Source organism: Molothrus aeneus, chromosome 4 (assembly GCF_037042795.1).
Source record: "Molothrus aeneus isolate 106 chromosome 4, BPBGC_Maene_1.0, whole genome shotgun sequence".
Taxonomy (NCBI): domain Eukaryota; kingdom Metazoa; phylum Chordata; class Aves; order Passeriformes; family Icteridae; genus Molothrus; species Molothrus aeneus.
The window spans coordinates 61,323,442-61,345,710 of NC_089649.1; the positions used below are offsets into that span (position 1 = coordinate 61,323,442).

Genomic DNA, 22,269 nt, shown 5'->3' on the forward strand with positions numbered 1-22,269 from the left:
GCAGGGGCAGCAAAGACACATATTTAAAATTAATGTGCAGAGGAAGATGTTGAAGAATTGCAAAGAGTACATAATTTTAAACTAGAGATAACAGTAGATAACTCTGTATACCCTTAATACTGCATCTATACCAAAACAGAATAAAGAGGAGAATGTATTAAATTTCTATATTGATATTAGAATGCATTTTCAATAATTAATCAGGAAGTTATTTGAATTTTCATAACAGAAAGAGAGTCAAGCGATCCTGACTAAGTCAGCACAGATGTGTTGGTTAAAATGAGCACATACTGAGACCCAAGTGAGCTGCAGCAACCACTGTCTCCTGTCCAGCCAGTTGCCAGGAGCTGTGAAAAATGGTTAACAGCATTGCAGGTCTCCAGAGGGAGTGAAATGTGGAAGGGGCATATGGGGCAGACAGAGGAAACACTGGAAGAGAGAAAACTCTGATTTGTGAAAGGGGAAGATGGAGCAGCAGGTAAGTGCCTGGAATCTCATGAGGAATCCAGTAACATGTTTCCTCCATGAACAGTGATCTAAGCATTCAGGCAAGCAAAGGATCAGAACACAGATTGTGAACTCTCATTTTTGTAGAAAGTAATCTCTTTCAAGTCCACACAAGCTTTCAGTGGCTAGATCAGTGCAAATTATTGTGTCTGTTAATGAATATAGGACTCCTGCATGTCCCAGGGAATCAGATGGGACCTTTCACAAGCACTATATCTATTCAGAATCACAGAATCGTTTAGCTTGGAAAAGAACTTCAAGACCATGAAGTTCAACTCTTAACCCAGCACTGCCAAGTCCACCAGCAAACAAACCATGCTGCTAAGTGTCACATCCACATATCTTTAAAATACCTTCAGACTCCACCACTTCCCAGAGCAGCATATCCTTGACAACCCTTTCTGTGTAGAAATTTTTCCTTATATCCAATCTAAACCTCCTCTGGTGCAACTTTGAGACCATTCCCCTCCTCTTGTCACTTGTTACCCAGGAGAAGAGGCCATCCCTCACCTGTCTACAACCTTCTTTCAGGCAGGTGTAGAGAGTGACAAGGTCCCCTCAAGTCACCTTTCTCCAGACATAAGTTCTTAAGTATTTAGTTAATACATAAATCAATCTCCCATTAAAATTACATCTCAGCTTTTCAAACATTTATTTGTATTGAGTAAAAATGTGTAAACTCTTCCTTCTTGGTGTAAAAGGATCCATTGCTTAGTACACTGCCCTTGGATTTAGACCAGATTTTGATATCCTGTTTTGCTACACACTGTGCATGACTTTGGACTTAATCTCTCTGTACCTCAGAAAAGGATAAAGCTGCTGTATTTCAAGGGCATGGTGAAGTGTGCTAGGTTGAGACTGTGTGGATCTTGAATGCAATCAAAGCAAGCCTTACACAGCTCAGAGAGGCAGGAAAATGGTTTACACAAACTGGCTGACTCAGCAACACAGCACAACCCAAGTACTGGCCAAGTCCAAATGAGGGACCAGAACCAATGAGAGCAAGAAACTCAGCCTTCTAAAATGAATAGGAAATATAAATAAACATGGTATTTCAGCTAAAAATATAATAATTACATTAAGACCAATTTTAAATAGTTTATTTTAAAACTATTATGATGACATATATTTCTACTTAGTTTGCTGGCTTTATTTTTTTTTTGGTAAGGCAACAGAATAGATTATATGTCAGTGACCATTGTGCAAAAAATGACAGATGTGCATTTGTCACCAGAAATGGTTCTATTGACTTTATTGAGTGTTTCAAGATCAATGTGCTTATTTGAAATTTAACACTCCTAAAAATTAGCATAGAAGGTTTTCTCTATGTAAATGAAACTAAGAAAAAAAAAGCATGAAATTTAAATAAAACTTATTTGCTGTTGAGATTAAACTTTAAATGTTTATTTTTATTGAGCCTACCTTGCATTCTGCATTGTAAGTTACTGCAACATCCTAGTTCATCCTCATCTCTGAACTGAACATCAGGATGCCTCTCTCCACTGTTAAATAAAACAGACTGAACCAACTGGTAAACTCATCCCTGGAGAGAAAACAAAAATCATACAGCAAGAAGAGTGTTTTCATTAGCTTTTTCAATCACTGACACAGTGTAAAAGCAGGCACTGGAGCTTTGGTTTCAGTGAGAAAAGTCAATTTAACAGTGTCCCCAGTTCAGCACATTTCATCTGAGTTGGTGCTATTAAGTCAATTGTTACCCCCCTGGCCAATACAGCTTTCCAGTTACAATGCAGTTTCAGATAATGCTTTAAATGCTTTGGTTCAACAGGGACAACCACTCCTGATCAACACTGTGATTTTTTCCTGTTCATTCTATATTTTGGAGATTAGCAAAACATTACTCATCTCAGTCACTATCTTTAGCATTAGCTAGGCAGTCTGGATAAAATTTGCATTAAAATATGTGGTGGTACAATTATTTAATAAAAGTGGACTAAACAGACAAAATAGTGAATGAAAAGAAGCAGGTGTAATAGAATGGGATGGAATAAAAAAGGCAATATCTGAAATAAATAGCTGTGAAATTCACAAGGCAGTAATGTGAGAAACACAACACTTCAAGCAGAAAAGGCTGACTGTCTTTCTTAATATTCAACAATAGAACAAGTGAGAATTTGGGGTAGAAATGTGATTTAATGACATTAAGACTTTGGCTTTAAAAGTTCTATCAGAATGGGTAGCAAGTGAAAAGGCAAGAGGAAGCCTGGAGATGTTAATTGTGCGTAAACAGCTCCAAAGGGTTCACAAGAAAAGACTCATTCTGTTTTTCTGTTTACTTTGGCCTGGACTGTAGTAACAGAAGACAATACTTGATACTGAGGATTTCTAGAGTGCAAAATAGTACATCAAACAGAAGTACTTAACTGAATTAAGAAAAAAAACCAGTTTATTTTGTAATTTAGTTCACCATCTCAATACTTATCCTACGTTCCTGTGACAAGGAACACAGGTTACAGTATTAGTTATACCTCCAAAATTTTCCTGTGGTCTGGAATTGGCCCAGTGAGTACTCTCTCTTTAAAAAAAAAAAAAAAAGAAAAAGTAAACTCCATTTACAATAAGGACTGTAATCTTGGAGGAGAGAGGTTCTAGAACTTCTCAAAAATTTTTACCTTATACATGACATGAAATAGCTTTGGTTCCAAAAGCTAAGAGAGAATTAAGACATTTGCTAGATAGATTCTTGTGCAAACTTTATAGTGAAGACGGATACTTGGGTAAGACCATACCTAAGTGGAGAAGGAAACCAGGAATGACAAGATCTGGGATGGACTGACTGGTAGCAAGTTCCTAACAAAGTGGTTCTTAACATGTAACTAAATGGTGGGACTCCTTCCCATGGAATACTGCTAAGAGAAAAAGTTTATATGGGTTCAAGAGAGCCTTGACAACTTAAAATCCATCAAGGTTCACTGAACAAACAGAAACCAACTCTGCTCCAGGAAATCCTTGAGCAAAAAATGATGAAAGCCCTGGAGAGAACCAGTCTGTCCCCATCTCTTCCCCAAAGCATCTGCTCTCAGCTGCTGGCTCATTTTTAATGGATCTTCCTTTTCTGACAATAAACATATTTCTATCCTATCCACAAGTTTCCTTTCTCTAAGCATAAGAAAAAAACCCAACAATCTGGCTATTTGACTTCACCACTTGTGCTCTAGTACATGCCTACAAAACACATGAGGAAGTAACTTTGCAAGTAAGAATGAAGTCAGTTTTTAGGACATTATGCCTTACAGCAATTTGAATGCTGTACCTTATTTGCTCACAGGATTTTCATGTCACAGTGCCTGCCGGTGTGGGGGTACCACACAGGCACAACGTGCACAAGCCCTGTCCTGCCACAACTCAGCAACAGCAAAACCACTTTTGGCAGCAGTAGCCACTGTTGTCTCATAACTAAAAGATCTGAAAAAGGCCTAAAATAAATTTTAATTATGCTACCCACTTTAATAACTCATTAAGGACAGAGGTATTAGCCAGATCCAACTGTTACACATCACCAGGACTGAAAAAGTCATGATCTTTCTGGGTAAAATCTTAGAGTGCACAAAGAGAGCTCTAAGTGCTCTGGCAAAGGAAGGAAATTTCAGCTGGCTGTTAAACTTGTGTTAGCTAACCAGACACTACTTCTGTCTCATTTAAAGATTCTTTCAGAAGAAAAAAAAAAAAAGGAAATCCACAACAGCAACTGAAAATGACATAGAAGTAACCAACATCAGCTCTCTTTATGGGAAACCAGGAGTTGCATTTGTCACAGCTGATCTTATGACAAGGCTCTCAGCTGCAAACATGTTGTCATAGGACTTCCATAGGTGACCAAAGAAAATGAATGGGAATTCCAGCCTAGACAATATCTGTTTCTTCATCCTGACCCCCTCTCTCCCTCCCCCAAGATGTCCTTCAGCACCTGGGCCCAGCCAGGCACATGTGCTTTCCCATCTGGGTCAACCCACCTGAGGATTTCCAATTCTGGCCATTTGCTGTGGAGGGACAAATGCCTCCAGCATGGTGAGACTGAACTTCATATGAAAAATATTGACATTGACTGCCTCAGCCATGAATTCTTGAAACTCTGGGGAACAGAAGGAGGCTCCACTCTTCCCCCTGTTCTCCCCATTTTGAATAGCCTAATGTATCACATGACATTTTCTTCTTCAAATGTCTCTCTAAGAAATCTAATAAAAACTTGGTTTTCTCCCTTTTAATTATTACGTGAGCAGCATATACACAAGACAATCCAGAACCAGGGTTCACTCTTGTCCAAGGGTGATGTTATGGTGCTTGTATCCCCATTCATGTGTTCTGTTTATGCTGGATATTATGTTCTGTGCCTTTAAGACTGGCTCTGAAGAGTGAAGGTTTAGTTTGGGTTTTCTTATCAAGCCTGGCGGGACACAGAGATGGGCAGTACTTAGTGCTGCTTTTGCTTTGCTCTATCTCTCGCTTCTGCTTGCTCTTGCTTCTGCTCATTAGCTAGTTTAGCTAAACAGTCCAAATTTCTTCCTGGACTGTTTCTCCTTTCCTTTTTTCAACCATCTCGAACCTGCTCCGGACTGGGACCTGGGACACACCGAGAGTTTGCACCCTGTGCCTGCAGCAGCTGCCCCAGCACCAGAGGGACTGAGAACAGAGTGACCACCTCCGAGAAAGACTTTCTGAATTTGTCATCTTTTTCAGAGTGGTGTCATCTGGTATTGTTCATTTTGTGTGCTGGGGGTGCTGTGCCTGTTAAATAAACAGGTTCTTTCCACTTCTCCCCAAGGAAAACCCTTCCCGAACCAGCTGGGGAGAGGGGCCATGTGGGTTTGCTTTCTGGAGGGGCCCTCCTTTGGAAATTCTCTACCAAATTTGCCCTAAACCAGGACAACTCTGAATATTATTTCACTTATTTTGTTGAAAATGCTTAATGCAAGAAATAGTTTGGAGAAAGACAAGCAATTACAGTACCTATAATTTTTTCTGATATAAGTCATTTAGCACTATATAAAGCCTTCCACCCCTGAAGGAAGTTTTTCATATTCTCACCAGAAATCATGTTTCTGGCTTTAACTATGTTTTATTGAAGAATTAAATGTGCAATTATGGAAGTAAGTACTTATATGATTTATAAAGCATAACCATCAGAATTGAGAAACAAGGATTGACATGCAAATTTTGTCCTTCCTAAGACACATTGCCTGTTTATCTCTTAGTGCTTCTGCCTTGACACAACTTTATCTCTTTTTCCACCACTCTCCGCTTCTGGACAGATTCTTGTTTCCATTGTTTCTTCTCTTAAATCTTTTTCCTCTCCCTCCTTACCTCCTTTAAAATGAGTAGGAAAGAAACTACCCAACTCAGCCCACTAACCTTAAATCCTTCATGATTTCACTGTGGTTTGTGGATTACATAAATAATGAGGCTCTCTGTCACCAGAAACCTGACCAACACTCTTTTTCATCACCTCCTGTCACACAAAAGTTATGAACACCCTTGAAGGAGACAGACAGCCAAGCCACATGGAATCCTTTGTTTCCAGCTAAATCCTTTGTTTCCAACCACAAGAAATTTCTAAACTTTTTAGCAGAGAGAAGATCTGTATCGCCTCAGTGGGAAAACCTTGTTTTTGGGACACTGGTGGGTGAGGTCTGCCAGGGCCCCCCTTCCCACATCAGATGCAGACTGTGAAAGAGGCAAGAGCCTTCCCACCAGCTGCCTGGGACATGGCTCTGCTCACTGGTGCAGATTGCTAAAGGTCAGAACATGGAAAAAATCAGATTTTCTGGAAGTTAGGAATTGTGTTTTGGATTGCATATCCCAAACATGAGTTTTATGGCCTGGAGTCACTTCAAGTCCACCATATAAGCAGGCAGAGCTTGCTCTCTTTCAGGTCACCAACAAGTAGACAGGACAAGGGAAATTAAGGAAAAACAAAAAAGGCAAGAATTGAAATCCAAAAGCCATAACTCACTAATATTAGACTGACAAGGCACTGAAATCCTCTGAGGACCAGACCCTAACTCCTAACTGAACTTCAATTGATTCAGGGGAAGCCTCTGTTGAAATGGGAGTATAATCATTCTCAAACTTCTTTAGATCACAAGTACCTCCAAGCTGGAAGTCTCAATTTACAGCTGTTTAATAAATATGAAAATTAGTAAAATTCCAGGTGCAAAATGCTAAGAAGCAATTGCTGCTAAAATCACAGCTCTGGTACTGAATCAGTGCATTTGGAAGCCATCTGTGCTCTTACAGATCTGATTACAGGTGGCAATTTTGCTGATAGTGGCATATGATTATCAGTGGCAGCAAAAAAAGGCTGTTTTAACTCTGAACTGTTCTGTGGTGAATCTGCAATCAAGCTATCTGGGCACAGCCACAGCAGACCAAAAAAGAGAATAAACAGTATCCATGGCCTGCTAGTAGGAAGAGGATGAAGGAAGTGCCTAAACCACCAGGCACTGATTCATACCCTTTTCCTAAGTTTTGCACCTTTCCTTGGCTCCAGGCAAAATATCCCATTTCTGCAGGATTCCATCATATGGGTTTGGCAAAGGAAAAAAACCCTTCACATTGGCTTTTCATGAAGAAAATGGGATTGTCCTCTTAAACTACAAATGCTCCTTGCTGCTTTTATGTGCAGAGATATTGGAAAGAGATTTCTACACTTTTCCAAAGGTTGAAATTGCTTGATGTGTCCAAAACAAAACATGATGCAGAGAACTGAATCACTTTTCAAATAAAAGTATTCCAAGGAAAAAGCATCAATGCCTATGTGCTTACTGCACTTGGGTACCTCATGACATTTTGGGAGGGAGGGATTCCTGCTGGAATGACTGTGCTCAGCCAGGCCAACAGGGAACAAACCTGTCTGCCTGCCCAGGCTGCTGAAGGGAAGCAGCTCTGAAGTTTTGCCTCTAATACACAAATCTTATCAAAAGTTAGTAAAAAATTATACAAATGCACAAGATCCAGTAGTCCCAGGGCAGTGGCAAAACCACAGCATTAACCATTGTCACCTCATTGTACTAAGACAACAGTTTCTTTTGGTTAGCCAGGATGACATTACGATTATAATGATCCTCTCAATGTTTAGAGTATTTCACTGTTCCAGAGGGAGAATCCTGAGGTGGAACTTGCTAAATTTATGAGCAAGATGTCATGACTTGGATCCCACAATTGCCTGGAGTCACGCTTGCAGACTTCCATTCCCCCAGCATGGTCAGGCCCAGAGGAACAATGATAATTCCAGCCTCATTACAGCTAACTTGGTTTCTGCTCCAACAAGCAAGGCTTCTTTTGTTTTATAAATTAACTAGTACCTATCCATACAGAATAATGGCAATCTTTCCACTCTCTTACTGATTTCTGGAAAAAAAAACAAAACCAAGAATATTTGACCCATATCCCAGCCCACCTAAGAATTAAGGCTTCTTAGAGGATCTAAAGAAAAATGAACAAAATGTTTGTAAATGTAATAATACATGTCCATATGGAAGGAAAAGCTAAACTGTCCTTTTCTGTGAAAGAAACTCAACAGATTGCCTAGAAATAGGCAGCTCCCATTCCCCTTTTAAGGGAAGCAAATGCCATCCAGATGGAAATTATCAAATGGATCAAACAGCTACATTTTATTCCCAAATGATCTTTGTTCTACTTATCACTCATTACACCAGGAAAATTATTTTTCCTGCAGCCCAAATATAGTAAAAAGAGTATTATTTATCATATGCTTGTTCAAAATACTCTGTATTCAGGGTTTCCCTGATGAGATATTGATCTTGACACACAAGAAAGGTGAGAAGAAAAGTGTCCTTCCTAATGAGAACATTCCTTTAAGATCTGTGGAATCTTTTAATTCCCATTAAGCCTACACTGTCCTGGCAGCAGTTGGATCTGAAGCCACTTTCTGATGCCCAGGGTGATGAAATGCCTCTTCAGCAGCCCTGTCACTTGCCAGGTTTTAAAAAGGGGAATGCTACCAAGTCCCAGTGAAACCACACTGAGGTTCTCCTGCTAGTTTCATTTATACTGTCCAAAGGGTAAATACTTCAATTGTAAATTTGCATTGAATAAAACCTAAATTTAAAAATCAAAAAGAATCCTCATCTTTGACCCTAAGTGATTATGTAGGGCATGTATAATCAAATTCAATATTTTAGGGGGCATTTTCAAGGACATAAGAGGCATTTGTTACCACCTAAAAGAAAGGCAATGAAATCTGAACTCCTAATTTTTTCTTATGCCTTTGAAAAATTTCTGTACCATTTTATGTGGTAAAAATAATATTTGTTTAAGCCTGTCCTCCTATAAATTTATGATTATATATAAGGATAATTACCTATTCTCTTATATAAGCACTAGTTATTTAATTATAATATGATCTTTTAGCCAGAAAACCGACAGCAGCACAAATACAGTTTTATGTGAGGACATAAAATGTTTAACAGCTGTGGCTGACTGACAGGACTAGATCAAGAGCATCTAATCTAACTGGGCCATGTAACACTACCTTTTATTTCACATTAATCATTGAACACGAGTTCAACTGTGTCATAGATCGATCAAGTGGGCCTATAAATTAGGCAATAAATTAGAAGTTGATTTTTTAATGGTGTGGGCACTAACAGATAACACTGGGTTCAGGTGCAGCAATCCAAAAATACAAAGGATCCCACAGCTCCATGAGTACTGATAATCAAGGAGGAATTCAACAAGCAGTGTCAGATATTTTGTAGAATTCTGTGAATTGGTAATTAGTCCCAAAACAGTCATTCTGAAGTGGGAAGAAGCCCCCAATATTAAGCTTCCAGAGTATGCAGCTGAGACATGCAAAACAATGTATTGCTACAACCTCTGTTCAACTGAAAGCTCAAAAGTACTAATTCATAATAAATTGCAAATCATGACATCTCTAATAAAACTTACAGACAGGACAACCTCTTCTGAGAGAAAAGCTAGGCTGGAGTAATAAAATAGGAATGTTTCTACATGTTAAAAGGGTCAGATTTATCCACAACAGAAGTTATTGCTCCTAATAATACTGCTAAGGCAATTGTCTTACTCATAACCTATTTATCCTTAAAATTTACAGGGCAGCCCGGTACTGTAGAAGACAGTAAGACAGTATGTTTATTTCAAAACAGACAAGGAGTGCTTGCTTTCATGCTAGAGTTTAGAATTTTTTTCCTCCCAAGGACCATTATTAAATTGAAACAAAGCCTTCTTTTCAAAATGGCTTATTAAAGTGAAAGATATGTCTTGACAATAGCATAATTCTTTCCCCAATATTCAGTTTGCCAGTGCAGAGAGCAGCACTCACTCTTAGCTGACATGTCATCTTCCCTGGACCTGCAGGACTCTGAGCAATCACTTTTCATTCAGGAGCAGCAGAAACCACTTCCCTCCTTCACTCTGCAAGCTCCCAAGGAAGCATTCCAACAAGGAACAGCTTTAATAGCACCTTACTTAGGACACAGAAATTAAGAAGAACAACACAAAAGAGGTCAGAAGCCCTCTGAAGGAAACACTTGTGCTTAGCTGATTTCCCAGGAGAATGGCAGTGCTGCAGCCACTAATCCACTGCAGAGAACTGCCCCCAGCTCAGGCTGAATCATGTTTGAATACACCATTTTATAAGCTGCTGTGTCTGTTCTGCATTGTCCTCTTTTAAACTACTCAAGAGGAAGCATACACAAGTGCAGAGGAGTGCACAGTTTGCAGATAAAGAACAATGAATCTGGCTTATTATCATGCAAAAGCTCCCAAGCATTAGCACTACACCTGGCATATGCTCAATACCTCACTTGATGGATGCTGCTTCTGATCTCTTGGGGCCTTGAGAGAATCTGTCAGGTCAACAAGGCTTCAGATATACATGCTCATTTCATTTCCTGTTTAATCTGTTTATAAACTGGTACCTAAATATTTTACAGGGAATCCAGAGTTTGGGACCATAAATTAAGACAAAACTATACAGCTAATTCAAGCTGTAAGTACAGAGAGAAAGTCCTCAGGCTTTCAAAAATTCAAACAGAACCCCCAGATAGAACAACACAAAAGAGAGGCTCCCAAGTATTATTGTCCCTTTGTCTCTTCTGTGAAGGCTACTCTGGTGTTCACAGCAGTCACCTTGGACTCGAGGAAGACTGCAAGTCTTTGTCCTGCTAAGCACAACCAGGTCACCACCACGAGACCTTGGTCACTCCACTACTGAAGTACCTTGGGAGGGAATCACCTCCCCTTTTTCCTGCAGTGTAGATTTGATACCTGAGGTAGTTCCATTCCACTCATCTTTATAGTCAGTGAGTTGAAAAGGCACCTCTAGAGCGCAGATCATCTTGCCTATTTTAGACCTACATTATGATGAGATGAATCCTGTCCTGTAGATCAAGAGATGGTTTCTCTTCATGATGGCAGGGACACCACGAAACTAACTCAGACTTATACATGTCCCAAGGAATGCCACTCCTTGGAGCATGACTTCAGCTTAGCTCTTAAACACATGGTAACCAACTCCCTGCCAGGGGGACAGACACCTGAGAACCACTGCTTGAAGGTCTGCAGTGTTGGCTGAGCTGTAAGCAATAAAGAGCTAAATTCTGTAGCCTAATAAAGATGTCTTGTCACCAGAGAAGACCAGGAAATGTTAAATCAATTGTCTGTCCACATGAAAAAGTCAGTGCAAATGGCAGTCTCAGAGTCATCTCCAAAAGGGACAACAGGAATTGCTGTTCTGGGAAAGATGCAGGTATCAGATATAACAGAATCACAGAATTACACAACATTTTGAGTTGGAAGGGACCCAGCAGGATCATAGAAGTCCAGCTCCTGGCCCTGCACAGGACAGCTCCAAAAATCACACCACATGTCTGAGAGCATTGTCCAGGTACTTCTTGAGTTCTGTCAGGCTCATTGCTGTGACCTTTCCCTGGGGAGCTGTTCCAGCACCCAACAACTCCAGAAGAAAAACCCTCTCCTGACATGCAGTCCTAACCCTCCTCTGACACAACTTCAGGCCATTCCCTTGGCTCCTGTCACTGTCACCACAAAGAGATCAGTGCCTGCCTCTCCTCTTCCCCTCACAGGGAAGCTGTAACTGCAGTGGGGTCTCCCCTCAGTCTCCTCCAGGCTGAACAGACCAAGTGACCTCAGCTGCTCCTGAGGCTTCCCCTCAAGGCTCTTCATGATCTTTTAGCCCTCCTTTGGACACTCTTATTGCTTTATATCTTTCTAATAATGCAATGCCCAAAACTGCACACAGGATGACACCTGATCTTGCTTCCACTGCTCATACACCCTCCTTTTTTTGCCTTCTCTCCAAAGGAAAATCCCTACTCAGCCAAGACAGCCTTCTGCCTCATCTGATAGACTTGAGACATTTAGGAATTGCCTGCTCCTGTGCCCTTAGGAGGTGCTGCTTAAAAACTGACCAGCACAGATGGACCCCAGCATCTGAACAAGCTTTTTCTCAGGGAGCCTTACTCACTAGTTCCCTGAGCAGTCAGGAGTCTGCTCTCATGTCCAGGACTGAGGTTTTGATGGCACTTTCCCTCCAGTTTAAAACAAGTGATTTTAAACTCAATCACTAGCTGCTGTGGCCAAGACAGCCACCAATCTCCACCTCACTCAAGGCCCTCTGTTAACAAGCAGCAAATCAAGGAGAGCATCTTTCTTAGCTGCCTTTCTTTTTGCTGTCATTACATTGCAAGGGTTCCACATTGCTAGAGTTTCATACCTTCCTGATGTTTCTTGTAGGCATCTCCTCTAGGCACTGACTCTTCCTTACCCTCACAGCAGCCAACTGACTGCAGTTCCCACCAATCCACTCTTTTATAGCACTCTTCTCATTGGCTACAGCTGTGGCCTGTTAACATCAGGCCTATTCCTAATCTTTAGTAATTGGTTCAGCTGCAACTCTTTAGGGGGTAAGATTACTTTCTATACTACCTTTATTTACCTATATTCTATTCCCCTACATCTTATGATTTAGAGGAATCTCTTCATTCCTCAAAGATCAATTTATCAGTGTCTTGGCCAGGCTAGGCAGCCTATAGCAGAGTCCTACAATGACATCCACATTATTTGTTAGCAAGTAGTGCTTTTTTTCTGGCTCTCCTGAGCACCATCACACAAGGTACTTTCTGAATGAACCTGATTCAGTCCATGTAACAGACCATGATTCCTGTCCACACCAGCTGCAGCTTTCTTTCTTAGGTTTCAAAACCCTGAAGAGGTCATGGCCTCCAACGTGCTCTCCAACACTCACTCGGGGCCAGCCACCTGCTACCCACCACTAATTCTCCAGAATTACTGCACAGTTCCTTCTGTGGTCATCTGCTCTTGGAGCAGGCTCATTGTGACAGAAATGGTTTCTGGTTATGCTCATCAGGATATATATGCTCATAGGATACAGACATTACACTTCTGCCTTGCAAAATGATGAGACATTAGATCATTTGGAGCTATATAGAATAAATTAATTATTTATTTCTGCCAAGCCCAGGTACTTCAAATGAGCCTGTCTGATCATTCATAAACAGTCATTTGCAAAAGTTCTACCACCCACAAAGACCACAAAAGGTCTTTAATTAACTGTTAATTCAGGAACCACATCATATTGGTGATTATAACTAGCACAGAAAAGGCACATAAAATTGTAAGGGTGGCAGGGATGAGCAGAGCCCAGTCCTTTGCTATCCACAAAGTACCTACATTAAGGAGTACATTTTCTCCTTTAAATCAGCTCCTCTGAGAGACAAGAACTGGATTGTCTCCCCAAGCAAAGCTCTCTGTGCAAACAGTCACAAATTATCAATACGTTTCAGCTAGGCAACCTCACCATGAGATTTTAAAGCCCATTTACCAGAAGGGACTTTCTGTAGCCAGCTGGAAATGGAGATGTGACTGCTGAGAGACAGTCCCCAGCCCACAGAGGGAAAGCAGGGAGGCAGCACTCAGCAGATGGTGGGGGCAAGGGACAACCACATCCTCCCTTTTTAGCTGCAGCTTTCAGTGAGGGTGAGAAAGAGTCACTCTCAATTTTCAGCCTTGGAGCCACATTATAAAAACCAGCAATGTGCTCCAGGTGCTTCCCCTTCAAGGAGGCTTTGCCAGCCAGCCATCCACTGACAAGCCACAGCACTTCAAATTCCAAATTTTCCAAAAGCAATTAATACAAGTCCAAAATAAACTCCCAGCAATTCTTTACTGAAATTCCCCTTTGCTCCATGTTCTTACACCATAATATAAAACACAGTGACTAAGCAGAACAGGTATCATCTTAATTTCTGAGTAATCACTGATTAAATACTCCCAGTAACCCATGAAAAAAGAACTCTCTCTCCAGCCTTAGATATTTGACCTGGTTCACTAATGGCTTGAACACACAGTGTCAGTGCCTGGGAACCAGGCTCACAGCTGCTCTGGACCACCAGGCTGAAACTGAGCTGCTCCTGCACCCAGCTGAACCTGACCCACCATCTGTAACAGGATCCTCTGGCTCTTTTTTCCTTTCTTTTGCTTTTTTCTCTCTTTTCTTAAATACCTGCCTACTTCAGAAGTCATAGCTTTTTCTCTCAAGAACTTTCCACACTACATTAAGATTTCCAAAGGCAGATAGTTTACATTACATGAAATATGACAGTGGCTACAGTCCAAGGGCCCTTTAACAAGGGTGCAAGTCAGTCTGGCTCCCACCACAGGAGTTTGACATTTTCCCTAGGGGTGCCTCACTCCCACTCAGAAAAGGTTCAATGGTTTATGCAGATAAAAGCAAAATTGTGCTAACAGTATTTTATGCAACCACTGATCTTTTTTTCCCCCTCTCTTTCAGCAGCAAAATAGACAACAGGGTGCTGAGCTGCTGTAGGGAAAAGTGTCCCCTGCTGGCCTGGTCCCACTGTCATCTACATTAGGGCTGGCATGTGGGGCACACAAGTGAGTGTCCTTCCCATGGAATCTAGTTTATTTGGAAAGGAAAAGACAGATTGATACATACCTGGATTTTTAATCTGCAGTGTAGTCAAGGTATAATCAGAACTGCCACTGCATAGTCTTAGTTCCCTCTTAATTTAAGGTTTAAATTCAGTCTTTAAAATAAGAATTAAAGAAATGAGTCTCTACTCTTCTCCTTACTTGTACTTGCAAATCCCAAGACAGAGAAAAAAAACAAACACAAAAACAAAAAGAATGATCTGCAGAAAATCACTTCTCCCTATTATTTTAAACCATATTTATTTATGCCAAACTGAGTGCAATTATACACACATATATGTGTATATATATGCACATAAATATTTTATGGACATTTATATGTAAATGAACACATTGTTCTATGGTTCAGCATTACCCTGACTGATAGGATGATCAGAGCCAGATAGACTGCTGACAGACTATATTCCTAGCTAAATGTAACAGGCCATTCTTTCTGAAATATCTGATTTTCTGTCCCAGCCTTTGTTGCTCTCCTCATTCCCAAGAACAAGGAATTGTGAGAAGGATGGACTTAAGTCAGTGCTTCCAGGTGCCTGACCTGATGAGAATGCATTTGGGCAAAGAGATATGTGAGGTCCTTTGGTTTAATCAGGCCTTAAGAGAGGTTTGCACTGTAGAAATCTTTCATGCATTATCTGGTTTTAATTAGGGGTTTTATTATCCATCAGCTTATGGGCTCAATGAAAAGACTGTTACTGAGAAGGTACCAGATAGTGCTTTTACAAATCAGAATTGCTAATGAAAAAAAAAAATATATATATATAAAGAGGTATTCTTAGGGATTTAATCATGGGCAACTTGGTTCTGTTCTCACTCCTACAAATACCAGTCCTGAGGATGAAACTGAGTGACTACAGACTGAACATAAGACCTTATTCCCAAATTTCCTATGGGAATGAAAGTTTTCCATAGCACAAGGCAAGCAATACATGGGGAGTGGCAGGCTTCACAAGCAACCCTTCTGCATTTCCTACAAATGTTTAATATACAGGACAACCTAGGATCCTGGCATCTTTTACCTGAAAGAAATTGAGTTTTGTCATCCTCCCTACTTCCCTGTGCCTTCCCTGCCTTCTCCAGCATATCAGTTGTCACAGAGGGATGGAGAACATGTTCCTCCCACTGATTCTGATCAAACCATTTCTGTTGTACACATTTGTAAGATGTAATGGGCAACTTTACCTTTCTAACTTGCAGGATGAATTCTTTCTAGTTAAGTGAGACTGCATGCACAGCTGAGTGCAGACAAAATACAGGGCAATTTACCATTAAAAAAAATATACTATGAATGCTATTTTCCTGAAAAATCAGAGAAGTAGTCTAACACAGGAATTGCACTGACTAAAGAGAACCCTTTAAAATATGCATGATCTGTCATTCTAGGTGTTCTTTGCATTTGAACATAAAAACTGGCATTACATTCCCTGTTTATGACTTCACCTACCAGAGAAGAGCAAAACAGCTAAAGCACAACTGCAGGAGGATTATTAGTTTTCTTTAATTTCAGGAAAATGCTCATTCAGTGTTGGAAGAAAGTGATGGATTTTTTTTTCACCTCTTACAGGAGAAAGGCTATTCTTTCCAGTGGTTTTTGATCCTCAGATTCCAATGCCTCCCCCATGTGGGTACTGACTACTCCACAGTACATTTTTAGTCTCAGCTACAAAATGAGTTTCCTTTTTATGTTTATCTCTCACACAGCCTTTAGAAAGCACTATGCACTATTTCAGGTTGCTACTTCTATGTAATTCTATTTCTAAATAATACTTCTGTTGAAACTAGAGACAAAAGATATAACTTTGCTGCTAAAAGAGATATTTTGCTTTCAGTATTAGGTAGCTCAAATCTAGAAAAAAGAACTGAGCAAATATTGCCTGTATATATTAATAAACATTCGTTTGACACTAACTATTGATCCCAGAAAACAGTTTTCTGTGCTGTTTCAAACAATATCTTTGGGAGAGGAAGAGTCTGAATGGAGAGCAGGCTCAGTGAGCACCAGTCAATAGGCATCATGCTGTCATCCAGCTTCCTTCCAAGTACCCTCCTCATCCAGCCCAGTACAGATAATGCCATTCCACTCATGCAGGTCCATGGACAGCAAACAGCAGACCACAGGTGGCTCAACACAGGCCAATTCAGATTTACTCTGCAAGCACATGGCTACTGATCCCCCTCAATATAGAAAAAAACCCAGCAAATATTTCACAGAATAAGGGACAAAATTAATTATCCTGTATAACTCACTGAGTAAGCTGAGACTCCCACAGGACCTCAGCTCAGCAGGACACCAATAAAGAAACCATCTGGTCTGACACTTTACATTTTGGGTCAGGTTCCTATAAATGACCATGTTTAAATAATTTGAAGTTCCTTGTTTGATAGTGCAATGTACCCTTTTATCTTCTTGTAAATCAACTAGTGCATAATTATTTGGTATGATCTTACTATCACTTCTCATTTGTCCATTCAGTAGTGGGAAAAATGGAGTAAGACAGAGGTTTAAAATAGGAAACCTTTAGCTGACTCACCTTTTCCAGTGCTGCTGCATGCAGCTCTCCAAACTGATTGCTGCTAATTTATTGCCATTCCTCTAATGTAGTGTCCAAACTTCTGCATTTTTAATTAAGAGAAATTAAAGGCAGCTGAAACAGCTGGCCAAATGGTAACTGTGGTATCTGCACATCTTTAAACAATGCTTTGTGGTAGGAAGAATGGATGTCTTAAAAAATTAAAACCACAAGGGGCTACAGGATTTTAACTGAAATCTGTGATTTGTGAAGCAAAGCAGCGAAGTGCCAGTACAGAATCCATTTGCTGGATGAATTGCTTGAGTCCATTCTGAATTATTGTGCTTCAATGCAGGTAATATCCTTGCAAATGTCTGTTCTTCCATCTACATCTCTATGTCAGCAGCCCTTGTTTAGGAAATTATTAGTTCCAGCAGGAGGAAGAATGGGGCCAAATAACCTAATTAGCTTAAAGTGAAGCCTGAACACTTAAAATAAACCACACTTATCTGTGATAGAAAGAGACTGGACTGACAAAGGCTTAATTTCATGGAAAGTCACCATAGCCCCAAACAAAGTAGATTGCTTCACTAGGGTAACAAAGACTGATTATCATAGTATCACAGAGTATTATTATTAATATCCTTATTATTAGCACACTTCATGCATTATGATCTGACCTCAGACTGAACTGGCATGCCCTGTATTTTACTGTCAGCAAGATAAAGCTCCAAGAAGTTCTCACAATGGCTAATTCTTAAAGCATCATTTTATCAATGTAACAGTTACCATGTTTAATATTTACAAGAGGTTTTGCCTATCAAAATATCTTAATACTTGACAAGGCAGCTGATAGCTGGATAGCAGGTGTATCTGTCTACAGAGTTCTGGCCAGGCATCAGGAAGAAGTGAAAGCCACATAAAAGCAAAGCCCACATTTTGGAATCTCACTGGTACCTCCTGCTTAGGCAGCACTCGACAGCATCACTTCCAGGGACTATTTCCCTTGGCATCTGGGATATGCTTTCTAAAGCTGTGCTGGATGAAGAGCAATTCAGTTCCTGCTGTAATGCTACCTTACTGAGCAACTGAAGGCAGCTTTCCACAATAAAGTGTGAGCATGGGCATTAATATTTCATCAAAACCAGGCATTTTATTTCTGGCTCCCAAAAAACAAGTAGTAACATACTATGAACCAGCTGGGGTAATCAATGGAGGCAGAGGAAAAGCACAGCAACCATGACATGCATTACTATGTGTGAATGCCCTTTTCTAATAAAAGTGATGAAAAACACAGAATAATGATAAAGATGCAGGAATAATGGGTGTTTTCCAAACGTACTAACTCTGTTGAGATCACAGTATAAATCAGTACTTTGTGGAATTTACAACCATGCTCAGTTAAACTTTCCAGAGCCAGCCAGCATCAGTGCACCCATGCAGCTGCACAGACACACTGCTCCCTCCTCCTTTTCACAGCCAGGATGCACCCAAGGCTCCTGCAGCCCAGATCACAACTATTTCTGAGCCAGACTGTGAGGAAGTGCTGTCCTGGCAGTGCCAGCACTGCTGGCCTGGCACTCCATACACTTCTCCCTGCAGCAGGGGTCTGGCAGCACGGGGTGCAGCCTGCATTGTGCATCCTCTAAACTCACATATTTCTGTGCCCACGATGCACATGCAGTCCCCTAAAGAAAGTGGCTGTGGACAGGTCCAGTAAAGGTACTCAAGCTGCAATTTTTTACTTAAAAGCAGCAATTAAAGGATGCTATTTTACAGATACTAGCTCCTACAGCAATACACTGAATGTCCTGCTCTAGTTGGGCCTATAAAAAGAAAAAGGAAATATTTTTAAAAAATATCCCAATAGTAAAGAAACACAGCAAATCTACCCCCTAATTTTTGTAAAATTAATTTCTAGGAAGTCCACAACAATACATTTCCTGTAATTCCAAAGGAAACAGTCACACAAGGGAGATGTTCTTTCAGAACTTGCCACTGCACACTGAAGAAATAAGTAATACATAAAAGTAAAAGTTATTTAATAGATTTGTTTCACAATTTCAGTTAAAAGAAAATCAAATCACCAACAAAAAGTGAAAAGAAAATGGGGAGGTGGCCTGGCTCATGAAAAATCCATGTATTTCAGTGATCTAAAATTTTCTATGAAATTTTGATCATAAAAACTATCACAGCTCTTTTCCACATAAATTTTCCAGTCATCTCAAAGTACTTGCTCGGCCATGCTAAGTAGTAAAATATCTGTGATTTAAAAAAAAAAAGAAGTACTTTTTTATCAATGGGAAAAATCCCATTGCTAAGATGTTTACCTTGTTTTATTTCTGCAGGTTTTATTCTTTCCCATGCAGCTGATTTCTCCCCACAGGATATCGACCTTTATTACTTGCTGACAACACGTCTGGCAAATCGCTTTCTGCTGCGGTAGCTGAGGTTGAGCCATCTGTTTTTTCTCTAGAGAGCCATGCCTTATTCATAATGGCATTTTTGTGTTTCATTCCCTGGGCAATAGCACCTGCAGGCTGGTTTCCTATTATCTGACCCCAGAATTTATCATCGTGTTCCGATCCCGCCCCTCCGCGGCCCAGAGCCCGGCACGGTCCAGGGGCACCACAGCATCCTTCATCCCTGGCAGCAGAGCCCAGGGGGCTCCCCCAGGGATCAGGGCAGGCTGGGACCAGCCCATGGGTCTGAGCTGGAGAGGACAGCTGGAGGTATCTGAGGAGGGAAGGAGAACAGAAAACCTGGATGTCCCAATGTGTTGCTGTATGCTTTTATGGTAACAGGATGCTCTATGCACTGAGGCCGATTTCGGCTGTGGCCTCCCTATAATTGTACAAGAGGCCCATGTCCTCTTTCATTGGGATTTAATTAAAATCCATATGATTTATATAAAAAAATAATCTCTGAGTTCACGAAGATCAATCAAAGAGCTACTTGCATTCTTCTGTTCATAATGGTTTTCTTTCATGGCCATATTTTCATTGGTCTTTTTTCTGTGTGAGTGGGAGAGAGAAAAGGACCAGGAAACTTGATTTGAACTATTATATATATCCCCTGTTATATCAGGATAACATATTATCCAAATTCTGAGTCACCATTTCATTGCATAATGAATTACTTAACTAAAAGGAAATCTCAGCATCTTACATGTTCTTTTCATTAATGCCAAAAGCAAAAATAGTGCTTTTAATTGTTTCATTGCATTTATTTTAATCCAAGATTATAAAGGAAATTCACTAGAGTATTATTTTTACCTACTCTACCTAACTGGCCCCAGTAATTGCATATTTGACTTTTGTTCCCATACAAGTATGGAGAGGTTATGTTGTCTCAGAGAGGCTGAAATCTCTTGCGTGTTTAGTTTAGCAGCAGACTGTCACAAATGCAATTGCAATTGATCAGCTCTGTTCTTAACAGGATTCCTGCAGTTAATGGAAATTACTATAAAGAGCTTCAGGGCACAGGAATAATTGGATCACTAAAAAAAAAAAATAAAAAAGAATTGGAGGGGAAAAAAGGTAGGACAAGATCAACGTAACAACTTTTTTTAAAACATCCAACAATTTGCAAAGATTATCTTACCATAGAGAAAGGTACACCATGATGAAATGAAAATCTTTTAATTATTTTTGTAAGCCCCAAGCCCCTCTTAAACAATAGGAAAGAAAATGCATAATGAAAAACATTAAACAGTTTGTCAGCTTGTGTAAACTAACAATCAACTCTGCATCTCTGGAAGGAATCATTCAAACATTTGTATCTTCTGCCAAGTATAAGAGATTTCACTGAACTAAAACCAGTGAGAAAACTTTTACTGACCTGGCAGTTTTTGGGGTGGTTTTCTCTCAGCTCTCCACGCAAGGCTGTGATCCTCTCTGGGCTGGTTACTCCAATAGAAGAGCCAGCACACAGCTTTGGGGTGAGGGGAGAACTGTGGGGGCCACCCATCCCTGGCTGAGATCACCAGATGCTGACCCAATCCTCCTGTTCCCTTTGGCACCTGCCACACGATCCTCTGGCTGTCCCTTAGCCTGTGAAACCTCTGTGGAGGAAAGCAGCATCTGCAAGAGAAAATAGCATTTTAACAAATTCAAGATAGATTAAGTTTTCCAATGCTGCTCATTTTGGATTAGTGGAAGCCATTTGGATGAGTTCCCTAAAAGAAATATTCACAGAAATTAACTGTAAATAAACTACATTTAGCAAAATAAGGGAAAAGATAATACCAATTGTTTCAGATGTGGAGCATTCCTCCACCTCTCAAATAAAGAATCCTATATTCAACAAGTCATCCTCAAAACAAAACAAAAAAGATCTCTAAGGTTTAACAACAGCTGAAAAATTGCCTTGGGCTATTAAGAAAACTTAGATTAAAACTAGAAAAAAAATCCTAATTTTAAAAATTATCTCAGTTCTCTTGAAGAATCTAAAAAATTCTAACAGGATTCTTTTACAAACATATTTTCTCCACACTGCACAACTAATTCAGGTTTGTCTACCTATGAATGTTCAAAAAAGTTAAGCTGAACAGACTCCAAAAGTGTGTTAGTTCGACTGCAAAATTCAAAACAAAAAAATATTAATTCAGTTGATCTTATTTCACATGTAAATCAACTTCAACATCAGAGCAAACTCTCCTTTTAGAATATCTTCACTGAGTGCAGACAAATTTAAGAGAGCAATGGCAGTTTAAATATGCACATTTTCATAACAGTTGCAAGCAGATCTCCCTGAATACCAATGACTACTACAAGGCAGTAGCATTTTATCATTCAAAGCCAAGTTTATTATACCTACCATATGACTGTTGCATTGTTTCTTGAGATTGCAAGCCTTGTCATTTCAGCCTTTCCGTTTTTTGAAGATTAATTTATTTATTTCTAAAATTAATTCACCTCATTATGCATTAACATCTCATTGCCATTAGGCCTCTTGCAAAAGCTCCAGAAATGCAGATACAAATATATGCCAGGTCAGGAAGAATTACTTAAAAGAAAACCCATTTTACTTAAAATAATATACTGTTTGTGCTCTGTGCATCTTTTCTGAGTCTTAGCTACATCACTTGTGTCCATTAAAAAAATGAAAAATCAAAGGACTCTGAAATGCAATAGCAGTGTAAGATTGCTCTGAAATGGCCCAACAGAAAGATGAACATTTATTAACAAGCTCCTGCATCTAAATATAGTTCTATTATGACATAAAGAAGAACACATGGTGGTTTTGTTGTTGCCAT

General features: G+C 40.0%; 1 protein-coding gene across 7 annotated transcripts in view; it reads right to left on the reverse strand.

Annotated features, from left to right (window-relative positions):
- Positions 1–22,269, reverse strand: part of JAKMIP1 (janus kinase and microtubule interacting protein 1) — a 228,400-nt gene that overhangs the window by 31,183 nt on the left and 174,948 nt on the right. For 6 of the 7 annotated variants that reach the window (XM_066548632.1, XM_066548629.1, XM_066548633.1 and 3 more), the window contains one exon: positions 20,853–21,094. In XM_066548632.1, coding sequence (XP_066404729.1) covers positions 20,918–21,094 — 177 coding nt within the window. In that variant the 3' untranslated portion in view covers positions 20,853–20,917. Of the gene's footprint in view, positions 1–1,929; positions 2,051–20,852; positions 21,095–22,269 lie in introns of all 7 variants that reach the window. The other variant, XM_066548627.1, reaches the window with a different exon arrangement.